The sequence below is a fragment of the Schistocerca cancellata genome, chromosome 5, assembly GCF_023864275.1.
Source record: "Schistocerca cancellata isolate TAMUIC-IGC-003103 chromosome 5, iqSchCanc2.1, whole genome shotgun sequence".
Taxonomy (NCBI): Eukaryota; Metazoa; Arthropoda; class Insecta; order Orthoptera; family Acrididae; genus Schistocerca; species Schistocerca cancellata.
Genome location: NC_064630.1, coordinates 585,708,444 through 585,722,797, shown reverse-complemented (window position 1 = coordinate 585,722,797; position 14,354 = coordinate 585,708,444). Strand labels below are relative to the sequence as shown.

General features: G+C 39.0%; 1 protein-coding gene across 1 annotated transcript in view; it reads right to left on the bottom strand.

Annotated features, from left to right (window-relative positions):
- The window catches only part of LOC126187844 (protein maelstrom homolog), a 109,886-nt gene that overhangs the window by 28,997 nt on the left and 66,535 nt on the right, over nucleotides 1-14,354 (bottom strand). The window contains exons 11-13 of the mRNA XM_049929155.1: nucleotides 13,494-13,575; nucleotides 13,320-13,385; nucleotides 1,256-1,414 (exon numbers count right to left, since the gene is read on the bottom strand). Coding sequence (XP_049785112.1) covers nucleotides 1,256-1,414; nucleotides 13,320-13,385; nucleotides 13,494-13,575 — 307 coding nt within the window. The remainder of the gene's footprint in view (nucleotides 1-1,255; nucleotides 1,415-13,319; nucleotides 13,386-13,493; nucleotides 13,576-14,354) is intronic.

Genomic DNA, 14,354 nt, shown 5'->3' with positions numbered 1-14,354 from the left:
ACAAATAGGTGCTAGATTCCACACCACTAACACTATTTTCAGCATTCTAAAGTAACAGACAGGCTGAAAATAGATCTGAAAAACAATTGTAACAAAACGAAAAGAATGTACAAGCAAGACACTGAAAAGAAGAAAATTTTACAAGTTAATTATTAAACCATATAACTAGTTGAAAAGTTCTTGTACTTGGGCAGCTGAAAACAACCTGCCACGTAAGTAAATGAAAGATTAAACATGGTTATTAAAAATAATTGAAATAACTGAGTATTCTTCAGTGAGCTACAGAAAGGTGCTTCCTGAGAATCCTAATTGAAGAAAACAAACTAACTGAACAAGACCAGGCTAGTGTGTAAGGTTCAATTATAGTGTAGCATACATAGTTTGGTAGATACACAGCAGATGCAAGAAGGAAGTTCTTTTCTGGTTCCACGAATGGCTATGTAGATACCTTGTGGAAAATAGGTAGACGACATTAGAAAACTGGTGGCACATTGTGGACACGTAATAACTCTAGACCATAATCCATGGCGAATTCTCAATGTGGTCTTTATATAGAAGAGGATGGCAAATGCCTGTTTCAATTAGAAAAGTAATAGCATATCAGTCACGTGCCAACTACTTGTGGCAATCCAATGGGAGGGTTTGGGCTTGGCGAAAATCAGGAGAACATTATCTGCCATCATGTCGAGTAACATCGGTGTAGTACAGAGTTTCACAGTATGGGGTGTGTGTTATTTTATGGTTAGGATGTGGTTCCCATACTACTCTTAAGAATGTGCAAAATGAGGAAGGATATGAACACATTTTATAGCACTCTGTACCACTTGCTGCAGAGGAATAGTTCAGAGATGGTGACTGTATCAGCACGATAATGCACTCTGTCAAAGCAAATCCTGTGAGGCAATGGTTTATTGACAATAATATTCATGAAATGGACTGGATTACCCAGAGTCCTGACCTGAACCCAAATGGGAACAGTTAGATCATCATCTTCACTCCAGCATCCAACATCAAAACACCATGGGTTGTGATTCCTTCACTGGCACTCAGACACCTCATCAAAAGAGTCCCCAGCAGAGTTCATGTTGTCATAAAAGCGAAGGTGATCAAACAATGTATTAATGTCCACCAAGAAATGTTTGGATACTTCTGAACAGATACTATGCCTTTTAGTGGCATGATTAATATTAAAGCAGCAATATAATTTTTAAAATCAATAATAATGCGAAACGAAGTAACATTCTGTTTTACTGACCTCTTGATGGAACATTGCCCCAGGTTGCAACAGAACTGCCTCTACCAGCAACTTTCAGTGGAGTTTGTCCTAAAATAAGAGCGCTACTACTGCTGACACTGCTGCTGCTGCTGCTGCTGTCGGTGTTGCTGTTGCTCTTGCTAATACTACTTGAACTGCCTGGAAAAGAACAGACAACACGTTTTATTGTAACATAATACAAGAATAAATAACTGAACTCTGAGACAAAACAAAATTGCGTCTCTATTACTTTCACAAGAAGTTCGTGTACATTCATGAACAGTTAAAAACTCCACAACCATTGTTAAAAGATGGCAAGTCCCAGATGGAATAACTACATTATGGAAAAGATTGCTATTCGCTGGATGGTGGGAGTAAGGAAGTAGAATGAGGCAGGGAGGAAGAAGGGTAGCAGTGTACAGCCGGCAGAAGATACTAGTGCTGCTTGGCGGAGCATGCAGGTACATGGGCATGGTAGGGGGGTGGGGGGAGATGCGGCTGTTAGGTGCTGCATCAAGGAGCTCTGCTCTGGGAAGGTGAGGAGGAGGGAAGAAAGAGAATTACAGAAGAGGAAAGGACTTGTAGGTGTTTTGGCACGACTGACATACATAGTACTAGAGCGGGAGCACAAAAGGAGTAGGTAGATGGAAGGCAAGCATTAGCAAAGTTTTAGATCAGGGGGTTACAGAAACAATTATTGTAGGCTGAATGCTCATGTGCGAACTCAGAAAAGCTGGTGTTGATAGGAAGAAGCCACATGACACAGGTTGTGGAGCAGTTGCTGAAGTTAAGCACATCATTACATGCAGAATGTTCAGCAACTGGTTGGTCCAGCTGCCTCTTGGCCACAGCTAGGCAGTGGCAAATCATTCAGACAGATAGTAGTTGACATGCCCACATAGAAAGTGGCATATGGTTGCAGCTTAGTTGTATCATCAAACGGCTGCTTTCACAGGTGACCTTGCCTTTGATGGGGTAGGAGATGCCTGTGAAAGGGCTGGAGTAAGTGGCCATTGGAGAATGTATGGGATTGGGATACGAAGCATGAAGTAAGGGGTTAGAGGTTAGGAGAAGCGGTATAATAGGAATGGAAGAGGATATTGTGGAGGTTCAGTGGGCAGCGGAATACCACTGTGGGATGAGTGAGGAGAATTATACTCATTTCAAGGCATAGACAGAGGCAGTCAAAACCGTTACGGAGAATGTGATTCAGTTCCTCCAGTCCTGAATGATACTGAGTCACGAGATGAGTGCTCCTTTATGGTCAGACAATGGTGGTGGTTGAGAGGTGGTAGGTGAGTGGGGAAAAAGGCGTATATCTGCTTTTGTACAATATTGGGAAGGTAATTTTAGTCTGCAGAGGTCTCCATGACACCCTTCACATATTTGGAGAGGGACTGCTCATCACCACAGATGCAACGGCATGTCCGTATGAACGGCCATTGTCTAACTGTGGCCAAGAGAGAGATGGATCACATAGTTGTTGAACTTTCACTCAAGATGATGTGTTTCGAACATCCCTCGTCTAGAGCTGATGATGTTTCGCACTCATACAACCTTCTGGGACTATTTAAAAAAAATTACTAGTGTGACAAAAGTAAAGGGAAATAAAATACAGACTGAGAAGAGTAAGGAAAGTTTCTTCAGAAGTGTGGCTTTATAAGATGGAAAAGTCAAAAGTTTAAATTATTAACTCAAAACAATTAAGTTATGTCAATAATGGTTTTATTTGAACATACATATCTGCAGTCCTGGTGGGCATTGAAATCCTCAAACAATATCGAATCACACCACTAGAGGATCCAAAACAAAATGGCATAAGTCACTGATTAAGCGGAGTATCCTTCTAGAGCATGTATTGTCAATATGAGGCGGGTGTCACTGCTCAATTAAAAAATGCAAAAAAGCACAGATTAATAATAAATAATTTAGTCGGGACGACTTGTTGAACTAATGAATTTTGCTGTTTTCTTTTTGGGCTTTTTAAATATTTGTTTATCATTATTGCTTGCAAAATGTTCTCTACAACAACAGACACATTTGCTTTTCTCAACCACAGAGAAAAACGTTCTAGTATCCTCTAGCTAAAAATTACTTGAATGACCAGCTGACTGAACATCTCTCAATGATAACTAAATAAATTCTATTATAATGCCGATTAAAAAAACCATTCCTGTCACTAAAGGCTATTTGAACTGAGATACTACAGTGCAGAATAACATTTTCAGCAGCAGCAGAAATGTTGCAGCTACGTCAGAACAACACAAAGCGCTAAAGAAGTCATTTGGATTGGTCTGATGCAGAAGCAACATTTCCACCGCCGCAGAAAACAAATTACTGAATAACTATCAATGGCTATTGCTATTTTGTTTCAGCTCTTCTGGAGGAGTGCTACAGTACTGTGAACTCTAGATGTCTGGATTTCGATGTGTATCAGAACTGCAATGAGTACCTGGGGGGGGGGGGGGGGGGGGGGGGGGGAAAGAAAGAAAAAGAAGAAGAAAAGTAAAACTGGGACAACAAGCAGCCCAGATAAAAAAAGTATTGAAGCTTTTGAAATGTGGCACTGCATAACATTGCTGGAGGCAAAATCTGTATCGCTTCTGGCAGGGGAGGTTACCTTCATGGTCTCGGATGTTATCGAATGTAGCATATGTTAAAATTGAGAAGTAAGTAAGAAACATGTAGTTTTTTTTGTTTCCTCCAAAAAAATTCCTGCACCAAGATACAGGCCTCCAAAGATAACACTGTGAACACCATTTCGAAGATGCAAATTTCGGAAAAATTTTTACAATGCTGTATTTCCATAACAGTTCTAGATATTTCGTTAGAGATTTTTTTTATTTCAAAGAGAACTGCTTTATGATTAAAATGATATCCTCTGTTTGGATAGATCTGTCCAAGTTCTTTTACTGTCACCTTTTGAATTTTTAAAGATTTTTTCTCTTGATTAGTACCATATAGTACTCTTGCAAAGGAGATCTTCCACTTTCAAGTAGGACAGGTTTTATTTTATGGAATCATTTTTTTAACTTTCAACGGTAACGTAGGTCTTCACTGAAGTGGTTTCTTACTAATTTCTTTGTTACAATGTCTAACAGTATCGGCGACAAGAGAAGCGGCACAAAACTAGATTGTGAACTTCATGCTTCTCTTACTACAGTTGACTTACTTGAAATATTTAGCCGATCTTCTTCTCTGAATATGCAGCTGCGTCAATCTCTACAACTTTTTCTCCAAAGAAATAGTGCATGTTAGAGGAACTAAAAGATCTCTCTCACTTGAAATAATTCCGTAATCTCATACTTTCAGTTAAGTTCAGGTATACTTTCATCTCCACAAGTTTCACATACACATACAAATTCTTGCAAGTCAACCATGACGATACCCGTTAGATGCTATAAAAATAATTACATTGTGGTGGGTTTCATAACCACCAGAAATTCAGAAACAGGTCTTGCCGGCATCGCTCATCTGATGCAGCTCCTGTCCTCCCAGGACCAAAGTCCATCCTGCACACACAGACACGTGTTGCACAGTAAATAGGCTCGCTCTCACACATATCTTTAAAATATCATGTGTTCGAGGCGGCAGAAGATTAAGTGGTTCCAGAATTTACGTGTAAATTCTTGAAGTACTACAAATGTTTATTTCTATTGTCTTTGTTGCAGTTATTTCTTTCCACTTTCATTGTTGTAGATATTTCTTTTCACTTTGACGTTGTTTCTTGTTAGTTTCTTTGTCATGGTTGTTCATTGCGGGTTTCTGTACTGTAGTTGTTCAGTGCTGATGTGTTGACTGAAGAGGCTTCTAAGAAACCTGAGACCATCCAGTGAGTTCTGTTTTTTCATGAGGAACTTGCTAAATGACACAGTTGCAGTGGGTTTTGTGAAAAGGACTGTCTGAAATGTCTTCTGACTGGGGCCACAGGAGAGTGAAGTGTGCTGACTATTTGCATATACATAAAAGAGCGACACACAAAAACAGACTTCGTTCAGGTTGGGAATAGGTGCTCTAATTACAAGACTGTTTCAAAGTGAAGATGTTTCCAGTGGTGACTTTTTGTGTTCTAAATGTTTTGACAGAACAACAGCAATAGTATCTGAACAAGGTGAAGCCTCCCATGGTGCAGATGATGCAGATTTTGCATCAATAGAGGAAAATTAAATAACCTTAATGAGTCAACTACAGAGGTAGGTGTCAGTCCTATTAAGAAACAGTGGTCAGTGAAGTCGAGTCATAAGCTCTATGCAACAAGAAAGCACAGAGAAATTACCAAAGCTATGGATGAATACACTACACCAGAGCTGACCACTCTCTTCAAAGTAGAAATTCCATCTTCAGAGAGAGAGAGAGAGAGAGAGAGAGAGAGAGAGAGAGAGAGAGAGGGAGGGAAAAAAAAAGAACCAAAGCACTCCTGCACCTCTTTCCAGGATTTTTTCACAAATATCAATTTAGCTGTTGAATATTGTGCATCCCACAGTGGAAAAGTGCTACAGGGTGTATACACAGACAAGGAAAAAGAAATTCCCAGGTTTTCCTGGTTAAAAATACACTTTCTCCCGGGTGAAAACACACTTTTTCCATGTTAAGCGACAGTGTATTTTCCCTCGGAACTGCAAAACTTATCAATCCTTTGAATTGTTATGGTTTTAGCCACGGGCGTAGAATTTCCCGGCACTTTAGAAAACAAAACTCAGGGAAAAAGTCACGTTTTGAAAATATCTTTGATGTGCAGCAACATGCACGCTACATATTTTCGTATTACCGAATCATTGAAATCGAGATTGCGATGCGCTTTTGGAAGCCAGTCATAACAGGCGACACCCCGCTTGCGCAGCTTCATACAGCATTCTTCTATCGCACGTCAGTGTATTTCGCTCTGTGGGATTGAAACGTGTATATTTTGTAATGGATGCCATCAAACTATATGCAGAACAATGGAAATTGAAATGTCCTGTGGTGACTCTCCTGCTCCCAGTCAGCCAGTTTGACAGCCTTGCCCCTCTTAAAAAGAAATCTCACAATCGTGGATGGGATTATTGTAATCTGAACAACAAGAACTTTTCAGAAAATCTGCACTCTTTATTGCCTTTTAGCTAATAACGTGCTGTTTTGTGTGACATAAAATTAAATATACGATACGTAAAACCAATATAGATAAGAGACAAGCAAGAAAGTACACATTTCTTCAATCCTTAGCACCTAACACTTTTTTCTCTCTAATCTTGCTACAGCTTTACATGGCGTGCTTTCATTTCTGTGAAAGAATGTATTACCTCATCAAAGTTTGTCAAACGTTTTGCTACATGAAAAATCTAAATGTCGTTATGTAATACTGAAAAAGCTGTAAATGCAAATAATACCCAAGACTGGTGTGGTTTCTCAATCTGATTACGTCTATTTTGTCACTGCTAGATAAAACAAAATAGGCCTTTCTAATATTGCAGCACTTTTGTAACACACACCAAATAAACGAGACTGTTTCGGCACAAATGGTCATTTTTATAACACGACAGAATATAATTTACGAAGTACCAATATCGAATGCCTATTAGGCCTACTACTTAGCTTTATGTTAGGAAATAGTTTCACATGTGATTCATACGCACCAGTTTCTCAAGCATGAGATCAAAAAGTAGCATTAAGAAATATTTATATAAATTTGGAATCTTCTCATTCTTCCATAAGTTGGATGATGTCCCCGTTTCTTCTACTTCCTCGTCCTAACAAACAAGCTTGTCATCACCACTTCTGTAACTGTTCCTACCATTGCCAAAATTTGTTCGCCATTTAACTTCACTAACCCTGCCAGAATCACCGGTTTAGTTATCCCGCGATTTTTCTCCGGTTAGGCGTTGTTACATGTTCGTACAACAAGTTTTCTGCGTTACTTCCAGAATAGAACTTAAGCGGCTGCTAGCCAGGGACTGTGTAACTGGTCCCTACTAGTGTAGCGATCTGGCCCAAAATTTTCTGTCATAATTTAATTTTATTGGATACACCGAGAAGATAATACGTAATCTTTCTCACCTGTTATTCCTGTTAGTCTGAATCTATAGATTTCGCTAGTAATTATAACAACACTGATCATTCGCAAACCCAATCAACCACACAATAAGACAGCGATTGGCACTCATCTGTTCAGCTTTAACTCTGCTCAGCTCATATAGCCCCGTCCCCGAGGAGTCTCCCGACAGAGACATTGCTTACACTATGCACGCGTTCAAATATCAACTTATGATTCATTCATAAATCAACTTAAAATGTGTTCAAAAATGTTAGAAAAAACAACAGGTATGCGTTTCAAAATCATATGAATGATCGATATATCAACGTGTGCTGGTTGCTAGGCACTTTGTGAAACAAGATTTTTCCCTCAGAAATATGAATTTGGTGTCCCCTTTTCCCTGCAGCGTCTAGCTACTGCTGCGATTGCTTGCACAGCCAACAGCCACATTCCTGTAGCCAGAAGTGGGAGAATCTACTACTCAAATGCGACTCAACTGCACATACGCACGAGCCCGCTCATAACTGCTAAAACGAATCTAATGTAAACAGTTGAGACTTCATGCTCATCGGAGGCAATTTGTTGTTATGAAGCATTGCGTAGTCTTCCTAAAGCTTTTGACACATTTTGCTGTTGGCAGAGGCTTGCATGAGCACTGTGTGTCGTTGCTGTATATGGCGCATTTCCTTTGGAATTCAAGTTATTTTCATTTTTTTCTCTCGTTTATGTTTTATTGTTGCAGTATTATTCTGCAGTAGTGGGATACAGTAATATCCTTTGTTAGAGTATCGGTTATTACCATCAAAATTACAAAAATTTAACTGTAAACTAAAACAATGAAAAATTCCCAGGTTTTTTCCCGGTTTTGTCCTGGATGAAAAAATTCCTGCATTTTTCCCAGATCTCCTGGTTGTCCTGGGTCGTATACACCCTGTGCTAGTCTTAACTATTATTCCAGAGACATTTTCAAAGAAAATTTTGAACCACGTTCCATCAGTATCAAAGTACATGGTACACAAATCAAGAAATGTGAGGTCTGTAAAAGGAGTCTTTGGAAGACCAGATCCCTATTATGGCCATCCTCTAGAAGCACTTAAAGTTCAAATAGTGCTGTCATTTTATCTGGTAGATAAATGGGACTGTTCTCACCAGAGTGCCAACAATAAAGACACTGTACGTCTGAAAGTTGTGAAAGTGAAGAGGCACATGACTCACAATCTTAAAGAAACTTTTGCAATTTTAAAGTGCAACTATACAACTTCACATATTGGAAGACCAAAATTTTATGCACTACGACCTAAGTGGGTAGTTCCACACCCACCTAAAGATGCCTGTTTGTGTGTGTACGGCACGAATGTTGAATTTTGTGTGATAACTTTGAAGAACTTACTGGAGCACGTGACTTATGACACCTTAGTTGGACGTGTGAAGTCATTATTAGTCTGTGACATAAAGCAAGTGACTTGTTTGTTTCAAGAATGTGGTTACAGCCCTGGAAAGGGAGGACTGTCTTTACAGACACTTGGCCTGAAAGACATAGTAGATAACTCTGCTGAAATTACACATGTGACATGGGAGGAAAATAAACTTATTAAGAAAACTGTAACATTTGACAGTTTCATTGATGAACTTGGTAAATGGTCAGCGAAAGCAGTAACACACCAGCTTCTGAAGAAATTGCATCAACACCACATTGCAGAAGTGAAAGAGTATGTACAGGCTGAAGAACTACGTTTAATGCTTCACCGTGATTGTGCTGAGAACTGGTCTGTAATTCTCCCAAAAGAAGTACAAGGGAATCATTGAAGTAATGACCAGGTTTCAATTTTTACAGAAGTGACATATTTTCAAAACAAGACCACAAGTGTTGCAGTTACAAGTGATGACACAGAACACAACTCAGCACATGCTTTGCTAGCAATACCCAAATTTCTTCAACTGCAAACGGACAGAGAAGATCATCATTATTTCTATTGGTGCTCCTAGTCATTTTAAACATCGTTACCAGCTGTTTGAATTGAGTAAGTCGCTTGTGCCAACTGACTGGGTATACAGTGCTACTGGTCACGGGAAGGGGCCTTGTGATGGTGTGGGCGGCCTGCTGAAGCACTGTGCTACAAAACAATCTTTCCACACCAAATACATCTGCGATTCAGAATGCTGAGGATTTTACGAGAGTCATGAAATCTTATACATCCACAGCCCTCATTCTTTTGTCCAAAGAGGAAATCAAAGAATTGCGTGAGCAGAAAAAATAAGAATGGTCCAAACAAACTACTCCTGTGAAAGGAATACAGAAGACACATTTTTTGACTCAAAGTTATGGGTGAACTCATATTGCATGCACTTTAAAGAGCAAGAAAATATAAATTTCACTCATTCAGCCAACACCTCAGAAACAGCAGGATAATATTCAGAGTCACAACCTGAAAAGGGGGATGTTTGTGGCGTGTGTGTATGACTGTGGAGGATTGCAGAGATTATAGACACCAGGTATGAGTTAAACAAAACTGTAGTGTACTTTATGCTACCAGATGGACCAGCTGCTGGATACACATTTCCAGCTGAAGTACAGCAACAATGCCATCAGTGCTCACCTCCTGTTCACAATGTTTTGAAGACAGTAAGTGCTCCAGTTCCTGTTGGTTGAACGGGAAGGCACCACTCTATATCAAAGGAAGATAGTGAAGCAATGGAATACATTTTTAGTTACTGACTGGCTAATTTCAGAACAAAACAGCATGCATAGAAGTTGTGTAAACGGAACCTTTAAGTCTTTGGACCTTTCACACACATTTTGGAACCATTTAAAATGTTTGAAAATGGAGTCTCTTACTCATCTGCCAAAACCAAAATTAAGTTAAATAAGGCTAGGTTTTGATTTTTACAAGCCTCTTGTGCAATAATATGGTAATAAAACAGGTTTTATGTTTGGTAAAAATTTCAATTGTTTATATAACCTGTTCAACTAAAAAGTGGAAGCAATCTTTTTCAGTGAATGTAGAACTATATGGTATTAATCAACAGAAAAAAGAAAAAGAAATCAAAATTTTATGAATTGGCATTTTTGAAGAAAAAAATTCCATAAATTATAAAAAAAGTTCAGAACACTATCGTAAAAGAACTGACATATGTCCAAATAGAGGATTTCTTTGTAATCATATAGCAATTATCTTTCAAATAAAAGAAACACAAACAAAATATCTAGAACTGTTCCAGAGATAAAGCATTTTAAACTTTTTCTAAAATTCGCATCTTCAAAATGCTATGTGCAGTGTCCTCGTTGGAGGGCTGTATTTTTGAGCAGAAATTTTTTTTTGGAGAATAGAAAAAAATACGTGTTCCTTAGTTAGTCCTTCACTTTAACATATGCTAAATTCAATAACATCTGACACTATGAAGGTAAGATTTTTTCCTAGGCTGCCTGAACTGATATGGACTAGGCCTGGAGATATGATGTATAGTTAGGACAGAGCTACTGAGTAAAGTCAGGGAGTAAAGATCTTCATAGTAGAACTTGACTAAAAGAAGGGATAACTTGGTAGGACACATTGTGAGGCATCAACAAATAGTTAATTTGGTAATGGAAGGAAGTTTGGGGAGTACAAATTTTACTGGGAGATCAAGTCTCTAATATAGCGAGCAGTTTCAAATGGATATAGGCTGCCACAGTTAAGCAAGAGATGAAGAGAACTCCACATGGCAGATTATCAAAGAACTGTCATTTGTAAGTATGTGTTGTAAACAGTAGAGTTCAATAAACAACAAAAAAATAGGAAAATATTGTTGAATTCAATAGTAAAACTACTGGCATCTGACGGATGTCATAGCAATGAAGTGGTGTGTACTTGCTGAACAGTTGCTTGGAATTAGCACAGTACGATGGGTCAATAAGGAGATATGACAGAATGGCAGAAAGGCCTATCAAGTTTGGACATGCCCATGATCCCATCACAAATAAAGGTGCCCGATTCCAGTTTGTATATCAACACGGACTGTTCAATGTCTCTTCAAGGACAGCTGCACCACTCCCAGCCATGGAACTCTGTAAGAACAGTGATCCTGAAAGGATTGTAACCGACAAGCACTGGAGACTTATCATGTGCTGCCAATGACATTCAGTTCTGTCAGTTAATGCAGGTTCACCTGCACCAGTTTCCTAACAAACACTGAAGCCAACTGCATGCAATGGACTTTTCTAGCTTTGGTACCTTGCACAAGGGCATCACTCACAGCATTACAAAAACTTGCACTTCTTCAATAGGTCAAATATCATAGAAACTGAACACCCCATAACTGGCGGAATGTAGTGTTGGCCAGAAAGTCACATATTTGGACCTCTTCAAATTATGCAAGGCATGAATGTAGTTGAGGTTGGAGGTGGTTCCATGTTGTTTCAATTGTGTTTTTCGTACTATGATTTGGGACCACTCATTCAGATTATCTTGAACATGAACTGGGATGTTTATTTCGACATTCTCATCGCCCACATGTTGCCTTTTCTTCCTTTCTTTAAGTATTTGACACTGTTATTTCCACGTTATTTTTTGAGACAGTATCTCAACACTGCCAAGGGTCTGATTTTGGTTACTGCTGTCAAATAGCCACTGTTCGTAACCAAACTGTAACATTCTTCTTCTGGAAGCCCTGTACGAGTTTCATCCAGACCAAATGATGGCAGTTTGTGACAACTTTCAAAGAAGGCCTCTATAATAAAACTGTTGGAATGCTGACACCTGCAGTTGCTACTTACCACCAGTAACCAGCAACCAATCCTCCTCGCCTTCTCATGATGTGAAGCAATTGTTTCGAAGAAACAAGGTCATATTTACAAAATGTGATCTGGCAGCAGACCTGAGGGAGAATCATTTAAGATGGTCTTAAAATAATAATTACATTTAACACATTGTACTGGGCGATTCCCATTAAAGTTTAAAAAGCCCTCAAGTGGCTTGGATGACACTGAGACAAGTAGTTTAACATAAGACACATGGGGGCGCAAATGTCTGGAAATACCCCAAAATTGGATGACAAATGTTGAAAATGTGATCAAGAGATGACATACCATGTTGCACGTGTAGCCTTGCCGCACGGGGGAATCTATTGTCTGTCACACCTGACAATGTCGGCCAAAGTCAAGTAAAGTCTTCACGCCAGTGTCACCGGGCTTGTGTGTGCAACTGAAGCGCATGGGGCTCACGGTATGAGTCTTGCATCTGGTACACTCTACTTTTTGCACTGCATTAGACAGTTAAGTGTTTACATTGAGGTAAGATTTATTATTTTATTTATCATTCTTGCAGTCTTTGTTGGTAAATTGCTAAGTACAGTACGACAAAAACCTATGTTGTTGCATCACAAATTAGTTTAGGCATCCAAAATGCATCAGTACCAGTAAATAATCTGTGTGTTCTTTATAAAAAAAAAGTCCATGGCAAAAAAAGAGGGGAGGAAAGAAACACAAAGTAAGAACAGCGTTTGCTTGTTACTACGGGAAGGACAACAATTGTGATTTCTACATTTACATCGGATCACGTTGTGTGGAAACAGTAGTTTAGCAGAGCGATGTGTTGCACTTCTTCCTATTGGTGAGGGTAGGATCAACCAGCACAACTGCTGCAGTTTTGGTGAGGTATGTCATCTGGTAATGTCACATTTTCAACATTTGTCATCCACTTTTGGGGTACTTCCGACATTTGCAGCCCCTTGTCTTATATTAAATTACTTGACTCTGTGTCATCTACATCGTTTCAGGATTTTGTAGTTAATAAGAACCACACTGCATACGCACATGTGTACCTAGATCATCTCCCCACAGACCCAAACCTTGGAAAAATTTGGAACCATGTCCCTGACATATATGGGCAGACAAAACCAAGTTATCAATCCAATATCACAAAGTGTGTTTGAATACAGCCTTCAATACAATATGAATAAAAATAGATATCCATTTGCCAGTTTCTTAGTGCGCACACACACACACACACACACACACACACACACACACACACACACACACACACATAAGGAAATTGAAGTAATAACATAACTGACCTCCAATTGCTGGAAAATCTTTCTCAGACAAAATTGATGGAGGTGAGCTGTGCTGCATTGCCAGACCTGAAAATGACAGTTATTTTATTTAAGGATTCATACCACAAACCACAAAACTGTTGTCAAACTAATGAAGAGTCACTCAGTTTAGTGTCACAAGCCTGAATTACGTACCAACAGATTTTGGTCTTCTTACAACACCACTAAAGTTTGGTGCAATAGTTCTTCCTCTGCCAATAGGACAAGATTCAATCTTCTGAAATTAAGGAAAAAAGTTCGGTCAACATGAAACATAACACCCGTAATAAAAATTGTGAGCTATATGAATTTCATTCATGAAGATTGTTTCAAATATAAATCAGTTTGCACTGGCACTACAAGGTTTCCTTATACTCCACGGAGTAAACACCACCACGCGTGCACACACACACGACGAACTCTTTAAATTAAGTATCGTGTGGTTATACTTAATTCTGAAACTTCATAATAATGTAAAGGTAACCAGTTTACCAGTTTAATATCAAGCTTAAGTCAGAGAAGAAACTTTTGTTGCACACTAAGAATGTGACACTTCCCAAAGTAGCTCCCTCTAGTCTCTCCCTTTATGCTATACCTAGTTAACCAAGCATTGCTCTCACAGTGGAAAAGTTGAGTAACATCCTGCAAATGTGTGTGACACACAGATATATTGACTTACAATTTTAATTGGGAACTAATACCAATGATATTTGTGGTGAAAGATTTGTAATTAATTTTTCTCAATTATTTGATCATTCAACTTAACAGCTCAATACTGTTTGTAGAGTGACAGAAACCTAATCGCTATTACATGCGACGTTTGCGGCTGGAATGTTCTGGTGGCTGGTTCTGCATCTGGACTAACCCCAGTGATGCCACCAATGATACTTTTTACCTTACTTATCTGCTTGTATGGTCGCCTTTCCTAGTGTTTCTTAATGTAGTGGAAATGCTATGCAGTGCCATCAACTCTTGCTATGTGACTTCTGTTTCCAAAGGGTCGAAGGCTGGAACAGT